General features: G+C 45.3%; 1 protein-coding gene across 1 annotated transcript in view; it reads right to left on the reverse strand.

Annotated features, from left to right (window-relative positions):
• Positions 1 to 1,146: 1,146 nt before the first annotated feature.
• The window catches only part of LOC135551895 (collagen alpha-2(VIII) chain-like), a 155,018-nt gene continuing 136,141 nt past the window's right edge, over positions 1,147 to 20,023 (reverse strand). The window contains exon 3 of the mRNA XM_064983171.1: positions 1,147 to 7,124. Within this exon, the coding sequence (XP_064839243.1) occupies positions 5,218 to 7,124 (1,907 nt within the window). The 3' untranslated portion in view covers positions 1,147 to 5,217. The remainder of the gene's footprint in view (positions 7,125 to 20,023) is intronic.

Here is a 20,023-nt window from a genome sequence, read left to right on the forward strand (position 1 = left end):
GCTCAGTTGTGCACTGGGCCTCCCACTCCTCTTTCTATTCCGGTTAGAGCCAGTTTGCACTGTTCTGTGAAGGGAGTAGTACACAGCGTTATACAATATCTTCAGTTTCTTGGCAATTTCTCACATGGAATAGCCTTCATTTCTCAGAACAAGAATAGCCTGATGAGTTTCAGAAGAAAGTTATTTGTTTCTGGAGCTTGTAATCGAACCCACAAATGCTGATGCTCCAGACAATCAACTAGTCTAACGAAGGCCAGTTTTATTGCTTCTTTAGTCAGTCCAACAGTTTTCAGCTGTGCTAATGTAATTGCAAAATGGTTTTCTAATGATCAATTAGCCTTTTCAAATGATAAACTTGGATTAACACAATGTGCCATTAGAACACAGGGGTGATGGTTGCTGATAATGGGCCTATGTAGATATTCCATAAAAAATCTACTGTTTCCAGCTGCAATAGTCATTTACAACATTAACAATATCTACATTGTATTTCTGATCAATTTGATGTTATTTTAATGGACAAAAAATGTGCTTTTCTCTCAAAAACAAGGACATTTCTAAATGACCCTAAACCTTTGAATGGTAGTATAGGTAGAGAACATTAACATGACAATGCTATGTCAATAACTACATTTGGACAAAAATGCTGAAAAAATCTTATAGTCTCAAGCTCTCTATGTCAGCAACAGAACAAACCCAAAAAGTAAAGACTAGATAGATTGTTTGGACAGCATAATTAACTAGCTAACCAGCGATCTAGCTGATTTACATAATCTACATTCGCTATAATCAGCTGATAGCCCACCCAACTTTGGCCAAACTGATGTGTCTGTGAACAGTAGTAGCTCTTGCTTCCCATGTGTGATGGATGTGTGTTTTTGTAGAAAACAAGGCCTATGTTAATAAAGGGCTATGGGGGAGGTGGAGCCCCAGCATATTCATTTAGCAGACAGTCTTTATTATCCAGAGTGACTTCTATAGTTATTTGTATAGTGCATAATGTTCTGTGAGCAGTCTATGTGTTGATTCATACCTTGGTTTTATACTAAGGCCCAGACAGTAAGCCTACACTACTAATACTCTCTGTCACCAAATGTGATGTGTTTCAAATGGATATGGAATCTAGAAAAAAAAGTAGCACGAATATACAAGAAAGTATTTATTGATGTGGTATCAATACAATCAAGTACTGTACATTTTGTATAAGCAGACCAAAACAATCTAGCTAGAAGAGTGCATTTTATACCCAAGTTCTATTGCATAGAGTGCACACAATAGCCATGTACAAGACAAATAATCCTATAGGTTGATACATTGTACATTACACAACAAATGAACAAAAAATCACAAAAAAATCCTTCACGAACAAATGCTAGAATGCTGACTTCATGTTCTAAATGCTTTTAACTCATTCAATGCTGTTACATACCATTTCTACCATGCTTCGGTGGTCGGTTTTGGCATTCCTGTTAAATTATAACAAATGTATAAATACATCTTCATTAATGTCATGTGCAAATGGGAATGACCGTTTGTATCTATCTCCAAACTATAACAAACAAATATCCCTTAAAACCGAAGCAAAGGCTTATTAAAGTAGAAACTATTTTTTTAATTTTTTTTTAATCATTGAATAGAAAACAAGTCAGTTTGTAATCAAGGCAGTACATTGGGAGAAAAATGTTTTTGCACACGCACTGCAAACTCTGCAACCAAGTGACATTGTCTATGACAAAGAATATAAAAAAGGAGAGTTATAGTCTAGCCACTCCATTCCAAAACAGCATTCCAAATGTCTGAAAGAATGAGGCAATAAAAGGCAACATACAGTACATAACCAAAACAAGCCTTAAATTGTCTGGTGGACTCACACAACAATAATGACACATAGACTTTGCTTTAGTTATGTTCAGATAATGATGAGAGAAAAGGGGCCACAAACAGACCAGTGAAAGTGCCTCCATTAGACCTACATACATTTAAAATACTGATTGTGAGACTCAAGGTTCTACTCAGTCAAAAGTGATGACCATTTCTCCAGGATGTCCAGAACAATTATTCAGGCACAGCAATACAGTATGTTTTGATTAGTCTAATATGCAGAAAATTGTAGCGATAATCCAGCATGCATGATGTTATTTTTTTATTTTTTTTGAGGGGGACTGCATACCCATTTTGATTTAATATTGGCCTCAGGTTCTAGACTGAATAAAGGGTGAACTCTTGGGTATTTGAGAGCTTCTATCTGCATTTTTGTCCAAATTTAGTTATTGACATAGCCTTTTTCTGTTAAGTGTTTTCTACCTATTTAGTACTCTAAATACTCCAATTCGTGTTGATAAGTTCAAATTAATACTAAACAAGTTGTACTGTTGCAGATCTCAAAATCTAGACAAAGGAAAAGAGATGGGTGCGACTAAACATTCTGCTAATTTCACCATGAATATCATCAGAGGAGTCTAAACTTTGTATTCCCACCATTTATAAAAGTGTTTAATATCTCTAAATCTTGAAACATACAATATGATATCCCTACATTGAATTTACAATAAGGAAGTGTGATATACTGTATGATATAACCTTGAGCCCAAGGTTTCTGGAAGATGAAGGACTTTAAGATAGGTATTGTCCCGTTCATTCCGTCCCGGATTCTCCCATGTCTACTATCAGTTTGCTGACCAAATTCACAGAATTAATGCACAAAAATACCTTCATGATTTGTAACCTGCCCAGTGTTAGTCAATAACTCCTTGTTTTAAAAGTCTAGCATGTTTTTTCCAACAATATAATCATTTTACTTTGCATACATTTCCTGCATCTCTATTGTACGTTTCTCATCTTTGCATACTGGGAAAAAACTGGTTGAATCAACATTGTTTCACTTTGAATTAACGTTAGTTGACAATTCAACCAAATGTAAATCAAAACTAGATGTTGAACTGACATCTGTGGCCAGTGGGTATGTAGCCCACTAATTGTACCAAACAGAATTCCTCTCTTCTGTTGTGACATTTCCCAAGCTATGAGGGCCATTTACTTAATCGCCATGAAGACACACACGTCCTATTTGAACCGAATCAAATCTTCAATTCAAACTGGTGGAATATTGATTAGAAGTGCATGCTCCCAAATGACTCAGAAAACACTCTCCATGGTCCATGGTCTCTGAAGTTCATAATTCACCCAGGTAAAGTTGTAACGGATGCGAGTTGAGTGTGTGTGTAAAACAGACAGACACATACACACAGTGAGAAGAGATACACCCACCGTGTGAGTGTTTCCGGCTGTATCAGTCGCACCCCACAGCCTCATTCCACACAGCACCAGTAAAACTCACATGGCAAACACAATTCTCACCTTTGTCCCACCATTTCTTCCAGAATAGCAGAGCCATGTTAAGTGTTATACAATCAGGATTTCACAACCACCGGGCCTCTCTCTCTCTCTCTCTCTCTCTCTCTCTCTCTCCCCCTCTCCCTCTCCCTCTCCCTCTCTCTCTCTCTCTGTCTCTCTCTCTCTCTCTCTCTCTCCCTTTACTTATTCATTTGGAGATCCATGCATTCTGATTTCTGAAAGTGCACCCTCTTTCATACTCTGTCAGAAGACATCAGCTAAGAATATCCTGTGGCAATATCAGATGTTCCATCAAACTGAGCAATGGGTAAACCATTTTGGTTGGCGATGTACAGTAACTTAAGATGGAAAATCAATGGTTAACCTTTGTTATGGTGATGTTTACGGTGGATTGGAAATTGTTACTGTACGCGTATAAACACAATGAGTTCAACACCATAGCACCATATACTGGGAGGGCTGTGTAAGATGTAGGAGATCATTTGAACTGCACCCTATGCACCCATTTGGTTGGATCTGAACCTTCAAAGGGTTATTCTGTAGAAACAGGTTGGATGGCCTCTAGCCAGTTGTCGATCTGTGAAATTCTGAAAGATTTGTAGTTTGTAGACGGAATGAGGCTTTTCACATGAGCTTTCGCTCAGAATATTCACTCTAAATGTTAATGTGAAGGGCCCCAGGGCATTGATTGCTCGGTCACAGCCTTGGTGTTAGTGGACACAAGAAGCAGTGATGTCAATGGTATACTGTATGTGTGGCATAGAGCATGTAATAAAGGGATCTGCAGTGCACGTGATTAATGGGAATAGCCACAGGATGGATCGATGCAGGGAAGCATGGCGTTGATCCTAATGCATTTGGCCTATTATTTCTGTCCATTAGCTGACACATTTATTTATTAATATAATGATTAACATACACATTTATTTATAGATTTATTCAGTTGTCTATTTAATGTGTCCTATATATTTATAATTCTTTAGGTTACTGGTTTGTATATTGATGCTTTGTCAAAGAGAGATTTGTGTGAATCAGTTGGATACACCAATGACTTATTTTTGATCAAGTAATAGCCACAATCCAAAACCATCAGCTTCTATTATCAGCACCAATCCGTTCAGCACAAGCCTCTTATAGAGCCAGGAAATTATCACCCAACAGACAACTGGAAGTTGACCGTCAAAACATCAGAGCTTACTGATAAACAACGATCCATCGATCCCTATAGCTGGTCTTTACATTTTTTTAAATGTGAACATTTTGTTCATTGAATACACTGTTCATACTGTATGTGTAATGGTACATCTTTATGTGAAATATTTATTTAAATAAGCAAGCTCTTGACATAAAATGGAGGACACGCACACGGGAGGAAATGGGAGGTTTTTGTGCAGGAAGTGACTGCAGCCAGGGGAACCAATCGGAGCCCCAGGGTCCGACGATGTCATCCTACTGATCAGAGCATTTGAGTAGGATATGCAGTCACATGGGTAGGTCTAATAACTGTTACTTACGCATTACAATGTAAGGCACTTAAAAGTCTGAATCCAATAAACAACAGCAATATTGACGCCAACGGCAAAATAAAAATACAATTATGACAATAACAATAATTATAATAATATAAGCAACAACCAAAAAAATAACCAAAAACTGACATTTGAAAGAAAGAGATAAAAACACAGAGCACAGCATGAAGTATCCTTCTCCTGTTATTTAACTCTTTCTGTCTTTCGTTCACAGAGTCTTTTCTGTCGTTGTTGATGATAACATTCTACAGGTGGTGTTATTCTGTTATGGCTGCAGGTGTTATTATATAGGGACACTAGGGGTTACCCTAGGAGATAGTTGACTAGCAAGGCGTTATGTGGGACAGAGCAGGAACCCTGAGAAGGACGAGTGGATGTATTCGGTGGAGTAGAGCCCGTTAGCCTGGTCCGAGGGCATCTGCATCCACACCTGGTCGTTCTCCTTCAGCTCAAGGACGGCGCTACCAGACGCCTGGTCCATGTAGCCCTTCTTGTACTCGTCGTAGGTGTATGTGGCGGGAACATTGTTTTTGTACAGCGCCACCCACAGATTGAGTCCTTTTACGTGCATGTGGTAGGCAAAGTAGTAGACACCAGACATGGGGCTGGTGAAGATACCGGTGGCAGGGTTGTAGGCATTCTGCCCGTTGTACAGGGTCCTGTCGAACTTGATGGGCATCCCGGAGGGAGGGAAGGGTGTGGTAAGGATGGCAGTAAATGCTGGTGCCAGGGAGGCAGAGAGCTCTGCACGGCCAAACTGTGGTTTTGGGTTCCTCCCGTTTGGTACCTCGCCTCCGCCCAACTCTGAATCCGTTGGCCCAGCCACGATGGTTTGGCCATTTCCTGCAGGGCCAGGGGGCCCGGGTGGCCCAGGTGGGCCTGGGTTGCCGTTAAGCCCAGAGTTGCCTGGTTTTCCTTGGGGACCTTGAGGACCAGGAACTCCCTTTTCTCCAAGCATGCCCAGTCCTGGAAGACCAGGCAGCCCAGATTCGCCCTTCAGACCTGGGATACCCTGTGGCCCCATTGGCCCTGAAGGTCCCTGAAGACCAGGGATACCAGACTGGCCTCTTGGTCCTGGAGACCCAACAAACCCAAACTCCCCTTTTGGTCCAGGATTGCCTAAAAGACCTGGATTTCCTGGCAGGCCTATATGCCCTGCCTCACCTTTGGGCCCTGGTTTTCCGATAGCCCCATTAGGACCCGGCGGGCCTTTGTCTCCAGGAATGCCAGGTTTTCCAGACAGACCACCGGGACCCTGATCCCCTCTGAACCCTGGAAGACCTGGATGACCCTGGGGACCCAACTCTCCCTTCAGGCCGGGCATGCCGTGTTTTCCCGGGAGCCCCATGGGGCCCTGTAATCCTGGTGGTCCTGGGTGTCCGTCTGGACCCATGTCTCCTGGCTGCCCCTCAATCCCTTGCTCACCCTTATCTCCAGGTACCCCTGGTCCTCCGGAAAGGCCTGTGTCTCCTTTCAGCCCAGAAAGACCAGGCTTGCCATAGCCAGGAGTTCCAGGAAACCCTGGAGAACCCCTCAGCCCTGGCTCACCTTTAGGCCCAAGTGGACCTGTTCCTCCAGGCAATCCATCATTACCAGGCTTGCCCAATCCAATGGGTCCTGGCTGGCCTTGCAGCCCTGGATTGCCGGCCTCACCTGGCTCTCCTATTCTTCCTGGGAGCCCCTGATCCCCTTTAGGCCCAGATGGACCAAGAAGCCCGTTCAGTCCTGGTTTGCCCACACCCGGGTTACCAGCTGGCCCTGGTAGGCCCCTAAGCCCGATGGGGCCCCTGGGTCCTGGTATCCCTGGCTTCCCATTGCCATTCTCCCCATTGATTCCACGCTCCCCGGGATTTCCAGGTCCACCTTTCTGTCCTGGTTCTCCACGAGACCCAGGTTGGCCCCTGCCACCGGGAAGCCCCGGTTTGCCATTCAGAGACAGGCCAGCTGGCCCGGGGAGACCTGGTTGACCTGGAAGTCCTCTCGGACCTGGTTCACCCCTGAGCCCAACCTCACCATTATTCCCGGGCATCCCCTTCATGCCCCCCTTTCCTGGGAGACCTGGAAGTCCGGGCTTCCCAATGCCGGGAAAGCCTGGAGGCCCTTGAGGGCCAGGCTGGCCATTGAAACCCGGTTTTCCCAGTCCTGGTTTTCCCGGAAGTCCTGATGGACCAGATGGGCCTCTGGGTCCAGGTTTTCCTTGTGGCCCTGGCTCGCCTTTTACGTCCATCATGGGTGGCATGTCTGTATGAGAAAATGGAAGACATTGTGATTACCTGCTCATCCCCTTTCAAATCATTAATTCAAATAATTCACAAACAAAAAATATGTTGTTGCATCCCAAATTATACCCTATTCCCTCTATTCCCACTATTTTTTTTAACAGATCACATACAAGTTCTCCCACTTAAAAAGATGAGAGAGGCCTGTAATTTTCATCATAGGTACACTTCAACTATGAAAGACAAAACGAGAAAAAAAATCCAGAAAATCACATTGTAGGATTTTTTATGAATTTATTTGCAAATTATGGTGGAAAATAAGTATTTGGTCAATGACAAAAGTTTATCTCAATACTTTGTTATATACCATTTGTTGGCAATGACAGAGGTCAAACGTTTTCTGTAAGTCTTCACAAGGTTTTCACACACTGTTGCTGGTATTTTGTCCCATTCCTCCATGCAGATCTCCTCTAGAGCAGTGATGTTTTGGAGCTGTTGCTGGGCAACACAAACTGTCAACTCCCTCCAAAGATGTTCTATGGGGTTGACATCTGGAGACTGGCTAGGCCACCCCAGGACCTTGAAATGCTTCTTACGAAGCCACTCCTTCGTTGCCCGGGCGGTGTGTTTGGGATCATTGTCATGCTGAAAGATCCAGCCACATTTCATCTTCAATGCCCTTGCTGATGGAAGGAGGTTTTCACTCAAAATCTCACGATACATGGCCCCATTCATTCTTTCCTTTACACGGATCAGTCGTCCTGGTCCCTTTTCAAAAAAACAGCCCCAAAGCATGATGTTTCCACCCCCATGCTTCACAGTAGGTATGGTGTTCTTTGGATGCAACTCAGCATTCTTTGTCCTCCAAACACAATGAGTTGAGTTTTTACCAAAAATGTATATTTTGGTTTCATCTGACCATATGACATTCTTCCAATCTTCTTCTGGATCATCCAAATGCTCTCCAGCAAACTTTAGACAGGCCTGGACATGTACTGGCTTAAGCAGGGGGACACGTCTGGCATTACAGGATTTGAGTCACTGGCGGCGTAGTGTATTACTGATGGTAGGCTTTGTTACTTTGGTCCCAGCTCTCTGCAGGTCATTCACTAGGTCCCCCCGTGTGGTTCTGGGATTTTTGCTTGTGATCATGTTGACTCCACGGGGTGAGATCTTGCGTGGAGCCCCAGATCGAGGGAGATTATCAGTGGTCTTGTATGTCTTACATTTCCTAATAATTGCTCCCACAGTTGATTTCTTCAAACCAAGCTGCTTTACATGTTGCAGATTCAGTCTTCCCAGCCTGGTGCAGGTCTAGAATTTTGTTTCTGGTGTCCTTTGACAGCTCTTTGGTCTTGGCCATAGTGGAGTTTGGAGTGTGACTGTTTGAGGTTGTGGACAGGTGTCTTTTAAACTGATAACAAGTTCAAACAGGTGCCATTAATACAGGTAACGAGTGGAGGACAGAGGAGCCTCTTAAAGAAGAAATTACAGGTCTGTGAGAGCCAGAAATCTTGCTTGTTTGTAGGTGACCAAATACTCATTTTCCACTACAATTTGCAAATAAATTCATTAAAAATCATACAATGTGATTTTCTGGATTTCTTTTTCTAATTTTGTCTGTCATTGTTGAAGTGTACCTATGATGAAATTACAGGCCTCATCTTTTTAAGTGGGAGAACTTGCACAATTGGTGGCTGACGAAATACTTTTTTTGCCCCACTGTATATGGTCAATATGGTACCATAACAAGATTTCACAGTTCAGTGACTTGGCTCTGAAAATAGTGACCAGGGTCATCAATAACAGTCCAGAAAGTAGGATAGACTTTCAAATTACCTGCCCCGGATTTACAATGTTATGATCCTGTAGCAACAAGAAATGTGAATTTTTGTGTGGATTATAATTAATGGATATTATTGTAGAAGTTGAAATTTCTAAATGGAAATTACAAACTTCAGAAGTCTTTTTAAAACTCAAATACACTACAAGTTTTACATGTCCTGCATTGAAGAAAGCTATCCTGCAACAGGGGGATCAAACGAAGTATGGTTCTCCTGTACATGAGTGGCAGTGTTTATCCGCTCTGCCAAATTCTTGTCATTGTCTAGTTAGGCTTGCTTAGGAACGGCAATGATGTGGTGAATTTAGAGACAGTCCAGGACCCAGGTTAGGTCTTTAGTTTAGTGGGGTTGCAGGTAGCCTAGTGGTTAGAGCGTTGGACTAGTAACCGAAAGGTTGCAAGATTTAATCCCCGAGCTGACAAGGTACAAGTCTGTCAATCTGTCCCTGAACAAGCAGTTAACCCACTTTTCCTGGCACGTCATTGAAAATAAGAATTTGTTAATAACTGACTTGCCTTGTTAAATAAAGGTAAAATAAAAAAATAAAAAGGTGGTGAATATTGGAGTAGCTAGTTTTCCCATGATCAAACCAAATCAAAGTGTATTTGTCACATGCGCCGAATACAACAGGTGTAGGTAGACCTTACCGTGAAATGCTTACTTACATGCTCTAACCAATAGTGCAAAAAAGGTATTAGGTGAACAATAGGTAAGTAAAGAAATAAAACAACAGTAAAAAGACAGGCTATATACAGTAGTGAGGCTATAAAAGTAGCGAGGCTACATACAGACACCGGTTAGTCAGGCTGATTGAGGTAGTATGTACATGTAGATATGGTTAAAGTAACTATACATATATGATGAACAGAGAGTAGCAGCAGCGTAAAAGAGGGGTTGGGGGGCACACAATGCAAATAGTCCAGGTAACCATTTGGTTACCTGTTCAGAAGTCTTATGGATTGGGGGTAAAAACTGATGAGAAGCCTTTTTGACCTACTTGGGACTCCGGTACCGCCTGCCATGTGGTAGTAAGAGAGAACAGTCTATGACTGGGGTGGCTGGGGTCTTTGACAATTTTTAGGGCCTTCCTCTGACACCACCTGGTGTAGAGGTCCTGGATGGAAGGCAGCTTAGACCCAGTGATGTACTGGGCCGTATTCACTACCCTCTGTAGTGCCTTGCGGTCAGAGGCCGAACAATTGCTGTACCAGGCAGTGATGCAACCAGTCAGGATGCTCTCAATGTTGCAGCTGTAGAACCTTTTTGAGGATCTCAGGACCCATGCCAAATCTTTTTAGTTTCCTGAGGGGGAATAGGCTTTGTCGTGCCCTCTTCACAACTGTCTTGGTGTGTTTGGACCATTCTAGTTTGTTGTTGATGTGGACACCAAGGAACTTGAAGCTCTCAACCTGCTCCACTACAGCTCCATTGATAAGAATGGGGGCGTGCTCGGTCTTCCTTTTCCTGTAGTCCACAATCATCTCCTTAGTCTTGGTTACGTTTAGGGATAGGTTGTTATTCTGGCTCAGAGTGGCAGATGTGTTGCTACCTACCCTCACCACCTGGGGGCGGCCCGTCTGGAAGTCCAGGATCCAGTTGCAGAGGGAGGTGTTTAGTCCCAGGATCATTAGCTTAGTGATTGAGCTTTGAGGGTACTATGGTGTTGAACGTTGAGCTGTAGTCAATGAATAGCATTCTCACATAAGTGTTCCTTTTGTCCAGGTGGGAAAGGGCAGTGTGAAGTGCAATAGAGATTGCATCATCTGTGGATCTGTTTGGTCGGTATGCAAATTGGAGTGGGTCTAGGGTTTCTAGGATAATGGTGGCCTTTCAAAGCACTTCATGGCTACGGACGTGGGTGCTACGGGTCTGTAGTCATTTAGGCAGGTTGCCTTTGTGTTCTTGGGCACAGGGACTACGGTGGTCTGCTTCATATACAGTGTGTGCGTCCATTTAGGACATTGGCCAGAGGTCTACTTCTGACAGGGAAGAGTTAGTGTTTAGTTGCCTGTTATGACTGGGTTAACTATGACTGAGTCAACTATGACTGGGTTAATGATGACTGGGTCAACTATGACTGGGTTAATGATGACTGGGTCAACTATGACTGGGTCAACTATGACTGGGTCAACTATGACTGGGTTAACTATGACCGGGTAGACTATGACTGGGTCGACTATGACTGGCTTAAATATGACTTGGTTAAGTATGACTGGGTTAAGTATGACTGGGTTAAATATGACTGGGTCAACGATGACCGGGTTAACCATAACTAGTTCAACTATGATGTGTTAACTATGACTGCTATGACTGGGTTAACAATGATCCGGTCAACTATGACTGGGTTAACTATGACTGCTATGACTGGGTTAACAATAACTGGGTCAACTATGACTTGGTTAACTATGACTGCTATGACTGAGTTAACTACAACTGGGTCAACTATGACTGTGTTAACTATGACTGGGTCAACCATGACTGGGTTATGAGTGTGTAGCCTCAGTGAAGAGTGGGTCAGAGTAGTAGGTAGCCTCAGTGTAGAGTGGGTCAGAATAGTGTGTAGCCTCAGTGTAGAGTGGGTCAGAGTAGTGTGTAGCCTGAGTGTAGAGTGGGTCAGAGTAGTGTGTAACCTCAGTGTGTAGAGTGGGTCAGAGTAGTGTGTAGCCACTTTTTATTTATTTAATTTTTTATTTCACCTTTATTTAACCAGGTAGGCTAGTTGAGAACAAGTTCTCATTTGCAACTGCGACCTGGCCAAGATAAAGCATAGCAGTGTAAACAGACAACATAGAGTTACACATGGAGTAAACAATTAACAAGTCAATAACACAGTAGAAAAAAAAGGGGAGTCTATATACATTGTGTGCAAAAGGCATGAGGAGGTAGGCGTATAATTACAATTTTGCAGATTAACACTGGAGTGATAAATGATCAGATCGTCATGTACAGGTAGAGATATTGGTGTGCAAAAGAGCAGAAAAGTAAATAAATAAAAACAGTATGGGGATGAGGTAGGTAAAATTGGGTGGGATATTTACCGATAGGCTATGTACAGCTGCAGCGATCGGTAAGCTGCTCAGATAGCAGATGTTTGAAGTTGATGAGGGAGATAAAAGTCTCCACCTTCAGCGATTTTTGCAATTCGTTCCAGTCACAGGCAGCAGAGAACTGGAACGAAAGGCGGCCAAATGAGGTGTTGGCTTTAGGGATGATCAGTGAGATACACCTGCTGGAGCACGTGCTACGGGTGGGTGTTGCCATCGTGACCAATGAACTGAGATAAGGCGGAGCTTTACCTAGCATGGACTTGTAGATGACCTGGAGCCAGTGGGTCTGGCGATGAATATGTAGCGAGGGCCAGCCGACTAGAGCATACAGGTCGCAGTGGTGGGTGGTATAAGGTGCTTTAGTGACAAAATGGATGGCACTGTGATATACTGCATCCAGTTTGCTGAGTAGAGTGTTGGAAGCAATTTTGTAGATGACATCGCCGAAGTCGAGGATCGGTAGGATAGTCAGTTTTACTAGGGTAAGTTTGGCGGTGTGAGTGAAGGAGGCTTTGTTGCGGAATAGAATGCCGACTCTAGATTTGATTTTCGATTGGAGATGTTTGATATGAGTCTGGAAGGAGAGTTTACAGTCTAGCCAGACACCTAGGTACTTATAGATGTCCACATATTCAAAGTCGGAACCATCCAGAGTGGTGATGCTAGTCAGGCGTGCGGGTGCAAGCAGCGAACGGTTGAAAAGCATGCATTTGGTTTTACTAGCATTTAAGAGCAGTTGGAGGCCACGGAAGGAGTGTTGTATGGCATTGAAGCTTGTTTGGAGGTTAGATAGCACAGTGTCCAAGGACGGGCCGGAAGTATATAGAATGGTGTCGTCTGCATAGAGGTGGATCAGGGAATCGCCCGCAGCAAGAGCAACATCATTGATATATACAGAGAAAAGAGTCGGCCCGAGATTTGAACCCTGTGGCACCCCCATAGAGACTGCCAGAGGACCGGACAGCATGCCCTCCGATTTGAAAGTAGTTGGTGAACCAGGCAAGGCAGTCATCAGAAAAACCGAGGCTACTGAGTCTGCCGATAAGAATATGGTGATTGACAGAGTCGAAAGCCTTGGCAAGGTAGATGAAGACGGCTGCACAGTACTGTCTTTTATCGATGGCGGTTATGATATCGTTTAGTACCTTGAGCGTGGCTGAGGTGCACCCGTGACCGGCTCGGAAACCAGATTGCATAGCGGAGAAGGTACGGTGGGATTCGAGATGGTCAGTGACCTGTTTGTTGACTTGGCTTTCAAAGACCTTAGATAGGCAGGGCAGGATGGATATCGGTCTGTAGCAGTTTGGGTAGCAGTTTGGGTCCAGGGTGTCTCCCCCTTTGAAGAGGGGGATGACTGCGGCAGCTTTCCAATCCTTGTAGAGTGGGTCAGAGTAGTGTGTAGCCACAGTGTGTAAAGTGGGTCAGAGTAGTGGGTTACGTCAGTGTAGAGTGGATCAGAGTAGTGTGTAGCCTCAGTGTATAGTGGGTCAGAGTAGTGTGTAGAGTGGGCCAGAATAGCGTATAGCCTCAGTTAAGAATGGGTCAGAGTAGTGTGTAGCCTCAGTGTAGAGTGGGTCAGAGTAGTTTGTAGAGTGGGTCAGAGTAGTGTGTAGCCTCAGTTTAGTGGGTCAGAGTAGTGTGTAGCCTGAGTGTAGAGTGGGTCAGAGTAGTGTGTAGCCTCAGTATCGAGTGGGTTGGAGTAGTGTGTAGCCTCAGTGTCGAGTGGGTCAGAGTAGTGTGTTGCCTCAGTGTCGAGTGGGTCAGAGTAGTGTGTAACCTCAGGGTCGAGTGGGTCAGAGTAGTGTGTAGCCTCAGTGTGTGGAGTGGGTCAGAGTAGTGTGTAGCCTCAGTGTGTGGAGTGGGTCAGAGTAGTGTGTAGCCTCAGTGTGTAGAGTGGGTCAGAGTAGTGTGTAGCCTCAGTGTGTGGAGTGGGTCAGAGTAGTGTGTAGCCTCAGTGTAGAGTGGGTCAGAGTAGTGTGTAGCCTCAGTGTAGAGTGGGTCAGATTAGTGTGTAGCCTCAGTTTCGTGGGTCAGAGTAGTGTGTAGTCTCAGTGTATAGTGGGTCAGAATAGTGTGTAGCCTCAGTTTAGTGGGTCAGAGTAATGTGTAGCCTCAGTGTGTAGAGTGGGTCAGAGTAGTGTGTACCTCAGTGTAGAGTGGGTCAGAGTAGTGTGTATCCTCAGTGTGTGGAGTGGGTCAGAGTAGTGTGTAGCCTCAGTGTATAGTGGGGTCAGAGTAGTGTGTATCCTCAGTGTGTAGAGGGGGTCAGAGTAGTGTGTAGCCTCAGTGTAGTGTGGGTCAGAGTAGTGTGTAGCCTCAGTGTAGAGTGGGCCAGAGTAGTGTGTAGCCTCAGTGTGTGGAGTGGGTCAGAGTAGTGTGTAGCCTCAGTTTAGTGGGTCAGAGTAGTGTGTGTCCTCAGTGTAGAGTGGGTCAGAGTAGTGTGTATCCTCAGTGTAGAGTGGGTCAGAGTAGTGTGTAGCCTCAGTGTAGAGTGGGCCAGAGTAGTGTGTAGCCTCAGTGTGTGGAGTGGGTCAGAGTAGTGTGTATCCTCAGTGTAGAGTGGGTCAGAGTAGTGTGTAGCCTCAGTTTAGCGGCTCAGAGTAGTGTGTATCCTCAGTTTAGTGGCTCAGAGTAGTGTGTGGGCTCAGTGTGTAGAGTGGGTCAGAGTAGTGTGTAGCCTAAGTTTAGTGGGTCAGAGTAGTGTGTATCTTCAGTGTAGAGTGGGTCAGAGTAGTGTGTATCCTCAGTGTAGAGTGGGTCAGAGTAGTGTGTGGGCTCAGTGTGTAGAGTGGGTCAGAGTAGTGTGTAGCCACAGTGTGTAAAGTGGGTCAGAGTAGTGTGTTGCGTCAGTGTAGAGTGGATCAGAGTAGTGTGTAGCCTCTGTGTATAGTGGGTCAGAGTAGTGTGTAGAGTGGGCCAGAATAGCGTATAGCCTCAGTTAAGAATGGGTCAGAGTAGTATGTAGCCTCAGTGTCGAGTGGGTCAGAGTAGTGTGTAGCCTCAGTGTAGAGTGGGTCAGAGTAGGTTGTAGAGTGGGTCAGAGTAGTGAGTAGCCTCAGTGTAGAGTGGGTCAGAGTAGTTTGTAGAGTGGGTCAGAGTAGTGTGTAGCCTCAGTTTAGTGGGTCAGAGTAGTGTGTAGAGTGGGTCAGAGTAGTGTGTAGCCTCAGTTTAGTGGGTCAGAGTAGTGTGTAGCCTGAGTGTAGAGTGGGTCAGAGTAGTGTGTAGCCTCAGTATCGAGTGGGTTGGAGTAGTGTGTAGCCTCAGTGTCGAGTGGGTCAGAGTAGTGTGTAGCCTCAGTGTCTAGTGGGTCAGAGTAGTGTGTAGTCTCAGTGTAGAGTGGGTCAGAATAGTTTGTTGCCTCAGTTTAGTGGGTCAGAGTAGTGTGTAGCCTGAGTGTAGAGTGGGTCAGAGTAGTGTGTAGCCTCAGTATCGAGTGTGTTGGAGTAGTGTGTAGCCTCAGTGTCGAGTGGGTCAGAGTAGTGTGTAGCCTCAGTGTCGAGTGGGTCAGAGTAGTGTGTAACCTCAGGGTCGAGTGGGTCAGAGTAGTGTGTAGCCTCAGTGTGTGGAGTGGGTCAGAGTAGTGTGTAGCCTCAGTGTGTGGAGTGGGTCAGAGTAGTGTGTAGCCTCAGTGTGTAGAGTGGGTCAGAGTAGTGTGTAGTCTCAGTGTAGAGTGGGTCAGAGTAGTGTGTACCTCAGTGTAGAGTGGGTCAGAGTAGTGTGTAGCCTCAGTGTAGAGTGGGTCAGAGTAGTTTGTAGAGTGGGTCAGAGTAGTGTGTAGCCTCAGTTTAGTGGGTCAGAGTAGTGTGTAGAGTGGGTCAGAGTAGTGTGTAGCCTCAGTTTAGTGGGTCAGAGTAGTGTGTAGCCTGAGTGTAGAGTGGGTCAGAGTAGTGTGTAGCCTCAGTATCGAGTGGGTTGGAGTAGTGTGTAGCCTCAGTGTCGAGTGGGTCAGAGTAGTGTGTAGCCTCAGTGTCTAGTGGGTCAGAGTAGTGTGTAGTCTCAGTGTAGAGTGGGTCAGAATAGTTTGTTGCCTCAGTTTAGTGGGTCAGAGTAGTGTGTAGCCTGAGTGTAGAGTGGGTCAGAGTAGTGTGTAGCCTCAGTATCGAGTGTGTTGGAGTAGTGTGTAGCCTCAGTGTCGAGTGGGTCAGAGTAGTGTGTAGCCTCAGTGTCGAGTGGGTCAGAGTAGTGTGTAACCTCAGGGTCGAGTGGGTCAGAGTAGTGTGTAGCCTCAGTGTGTTTGGAGTGGGTCAGAGTAGTGTGTAGCCTCAGTGTTAGTGGGTCAGAGTAGTGTGGAGTGGGTCAGAGTAGTGTGTAGCCTCAGTGTGTAGAGTGGGTCAGAGTAGTGTGTAGTCTCAGTGTAGAGTGGGTCAGAGTAGTGTGTAGCCTCAGTGTAGAGTGGGTCAGAGTAGTGTAGAGTGGGTCAGAGTAGTGTGTAGCCTCAGTGTAGAGTGGGTCAGAGTAGTGTGTATCCTCAGTGTGTAGAGTGGGTCAGAGTAGTGTGTACCTCAGTGTAGAGTGGGTCAGAGTAGTGTGTATCCTCAGTCTGTGGAGTGGGTCAGAGTAGTGTGTAGCCTCAGTGTGTAGAGTGGGTCAGAGTAGTGTGTAGCCTCAGTTTCGTGGGTCAGAGTAGTGTGTAGTCTCAGTGTAGAGTGGGTCAGAGTAGTGTGTAGCCTCAGTGTAGAGTGGGTCAGAGTAGTGTGTATCCTCAGTGTGTAGAGTGGGTCAGAGTAGTGTGTAGCCTCAGTGTAGAGTGGGTCAGAGTAGTGTGTATCCTCAGTGTGTAGAGTGGGTCAGAGTAGTGTGTAGCCTCAGTGTGTAGAGTGGGTCAGAGTAGTGTGGGTCAGAGTAGTGTGTAGCCTCAGAGTGGGTCAGAGTAGTGTGTAGCCTCAGTGTAGAGTGGGTCAGAGTAGTGTGTAGCCTCAGTGTGTAGAGTGGGTCAGAGTAGTGTGTAGCCTCAGTGTAGAGTGGGTCAGAGTAGTGTGTAGCCTCAGTGTAGAGTGGGTCAGAGTAGTGTGTAGCCTCAGTGTGTAGAGTGGGTCAGAGTAGTGTGTAGCCTCAGTGTAGAGTGGGTCAGAGTAGTGTGTAGCCTCAGTGTATCAGTGGGTCAGAGTAGTGTGTAGAGTCAGAATAGTGTGTAGCCTCAGTGGGTCAGAGTAATGGGTCAGAGTAGTAGTGTGTAGCCTCAGTGTCGTAGTGTGTAGAGTGGGTCAGAGTAGTGTGTAGCCTCAGTGTCGAGTGGGTCTCAGAGTAGTGTAGAGTGGGTCAGAGTAGTGTGTAGCCTCAGTGGGTTGAGTGTAGAGTGGGTCAGAGTAGTGTGTAGTCAGTTTAGGGTCAGAGTAGTGTGTAGCCTCACTGTAGAGTGGGTCAGAATAGTGTGTAGCCTCAGTCTGTGAAGTGGGTCAGAGTAGTGTGTAGCCTCAGTCTGTGAAGTGGGTCAGTAGTGTGTATCCTCAGTCAGTGGGTCAGAGTAGTGTGTAGCCTCACTGTAGTGGGTCAGAGTAGTGTGTAGCCTCAGTAGTGGGTCAGAGTAGTGTGTATCCTCAGAAGTGGGTCAGAGTCTGTAGTGGGTGTAGTGTGTATCCTCAGTCTGTGAAGTGGGTCAGAGTAGTGTGTATCCTCAGTCTGTGAAGTGGGTCAGAGTAGTGTGTATCCTCAGTCTGTGAAGTGGGTCAGAGTAGTGTGTATCCTCAGTCTGTGAAGTGGGTCAGAGTAGTGTGTAGCCTCAGTCTGTGAAGTGGGTCAGAGTAGTGTGTAGCCTCAGTCTGTGAAGTGGGTCAGCCTCAGTGTGTAGTGTGTATCCTCAGTCTGTGAAGTGGGTCAGAGTAGTGTGTAGCCTCAGTCTGTGAGAGTGGGTCAGAGTAGTGTGTAGCCTCAGAGTAGTGTGTAGCCTCAGTGTCGAGTGGGTCAGTAGTAGTGTGTAGCCTCAGTGTGGAGTGGGTCAGTAGTGTGTGTGCGTGTGGTCAGTGTGTAGTAGTGGGTCACAGTAGTGTGTAGCCTCAGCGTGTGGAGTGGGTCACAGTAGTGTGTAGCCTCAGCGTGTGGAGTGGGTCACAGTAGTGTGTTGCCTCAGCGTGTGGAGTGGGTCACAGTAATGTATAGACTCAGTGTAGTGAGTCAGAGTAGTGCGGAGCCTCAGTGTAGAGTGGGTCAGAGTGGTGTGTAGCCTCAGTGTATATTGTGGTCAGAGTAGTGTGTGGGCTCAGTGTGTAGAGTGGGTCAGAGTAGTGTGTAGCCTCAGGGTGTAGAGTGGGTCAGAGTAGTGTGTATCCTCAGTTTAGTGGGTCAGAGTAGTGTGTGGGCTCAGTGTGTAGAGTGGGTCAGAGTAGTGTGTAGCCTCAGTTTAGTGGGTCAGAGTAGTGTTTAGCCTGAGTGTAGAGTGGGTCAGAGTAGTGTGTAGCCTCAGTTTTGTGGGTCAGAGTAGTGTGTAGCCTCACTGTAGAGTGGGTCAGAATAGTGTGTAGCCTCAGTGTCGATTGGGTCAGAGTAGTGTGTTGCCTCAGTGTCGAGTGGGTCACAGTAGTGTGTTGCCTCAGCGTGTGGAGTGGGTCACAGTAGTGTGTAGCCTCAGCGTGTGGAGTGGGTCACAGTAGTGTATAGCCTCAGTGTAGTGGGTCAGAGTAGTGCGGAGCCTCAGTGTAGAGTGGGTCAGAGTGGTGTGTAGACTCAGTGTATATTGGGGTCAGAGTAGTGTGTGGGCTCAGTGTGTAGAGTGGGTCAGAGTAGTGTGTAGCCTCAGTGTGTAGAGTGGGTCAGAGTAGTGTGTATCCTCAGTTTAGTGGGTCAGAGTAGTGTGTGGGCTCAGTGTGTAGAGTGGGTCAGAGTAGTGTGTAGCCTCTGTTTAGTGGGTCAGAGTAGTGTGTATCCTCAGTGTAGAGTGGGTCAGAGTTGTGTGTATCCTCAGTGTAGAGTGGGTCAGAGTAGTGTGTAGCCTCAGTTTAGTGGCTCAGAGTAGTGTGTATCCTCAGTTTAGTGGCTCAGAGTAGTGTGTATCCTCAGTGTAGAGTGGGTCAGAGTAGTGTGTGGGCTCAGTGTGTAGAGTGGGTCAGAGTAGTGTGTATCCTCAGTGTAGAGTGGGTCAGAGTAGTGTGTGGGCTCAGTGTGTAGAGTGGGTCAGAGTAGTGTGTGGGCTCAGTGTGTAGAGTGGGTCAGAGTAGTGTGTAGCCTCAGTTTAGTGGGTCAGAGTAGTGTGTAACCTCAGTGTAGAGTGGGTCAGATAGTGTGTAGCCTCAGTGTATAGTGGGGTTGAGCTGGTTGAGAGAATGCCAAGAGTGTGCAAAGCTGTCATCAAGGCAAAGGTTGGCTACTTCGATTAATCTCAAATATATTTTGATTTGTTTAACACTTTTTTTGGTTACTACATGATTCCATATGTGTTATTTCATAGTTTTGATGTCTTCACTATTATTCTACAATGGAGAAAATAGTAAAAATAAAGAAAAATTAACGAGTAGGTGTGTCCAAACCTTTGACTGGTACTGTACATAATTTTTGATCATTAAAAGGCAGAGTTCACAGCCAACTAATTTCGAGGGTGGATGGTTATTCAACAGCTGGACAGTTGTTGTTTTTCTGACAAACTTTTAGCCACAGTAGCTTAGATCAACACTTGGTTTGGTGGGAGGGTTTAGCAAACACATTGAGTAGGCTACCAGAAGTGTATAACTGGGCACATGGATTTGACAACAACAATAATCACATTCATCAATGTTGAAGAGAAATTTGAATTTTGACGTACATTTATTAAAGGGGCAATCTGTGATTCCTACATCCATTGTTGGAGTTTTTAATTCTTGATATACAATGCCTTCAGAAGTATTCATTCCCCTTGACTTATTCCACATTTTGTTGTGTTACAGCGGGAAATCAAAATGGATTAAATCATTTTTTTTCTGAGATATGAGATATTTCTGTATTTCATTTTCAATAAAATGGCAAACATTTCAAATAACAGGTTTTTACTTTGGCATTATGGGGTATTCTGTGTAGATGGGAGAGAGAAGAATGCATTTAATCCATTTTGAATTCAGACTTTA

Source organism: Oncorhynchus masou, chromosome 13, assembly GCF_036934945.1.
Source record: "Oncorhynchus masou masou isolate Uvic2021 chromosome 13, UVic_Omas_1.1, whole genome shotgun sequence".
In the NCBI taxonomy this organism is placed as follows: domain Eukaryota; kingdom Metazoa; phylum Chordata; class Actinopteri; order Salmoniformes; family Salmonidae; genus Oncorhynchus; species Oncorhynchus masou.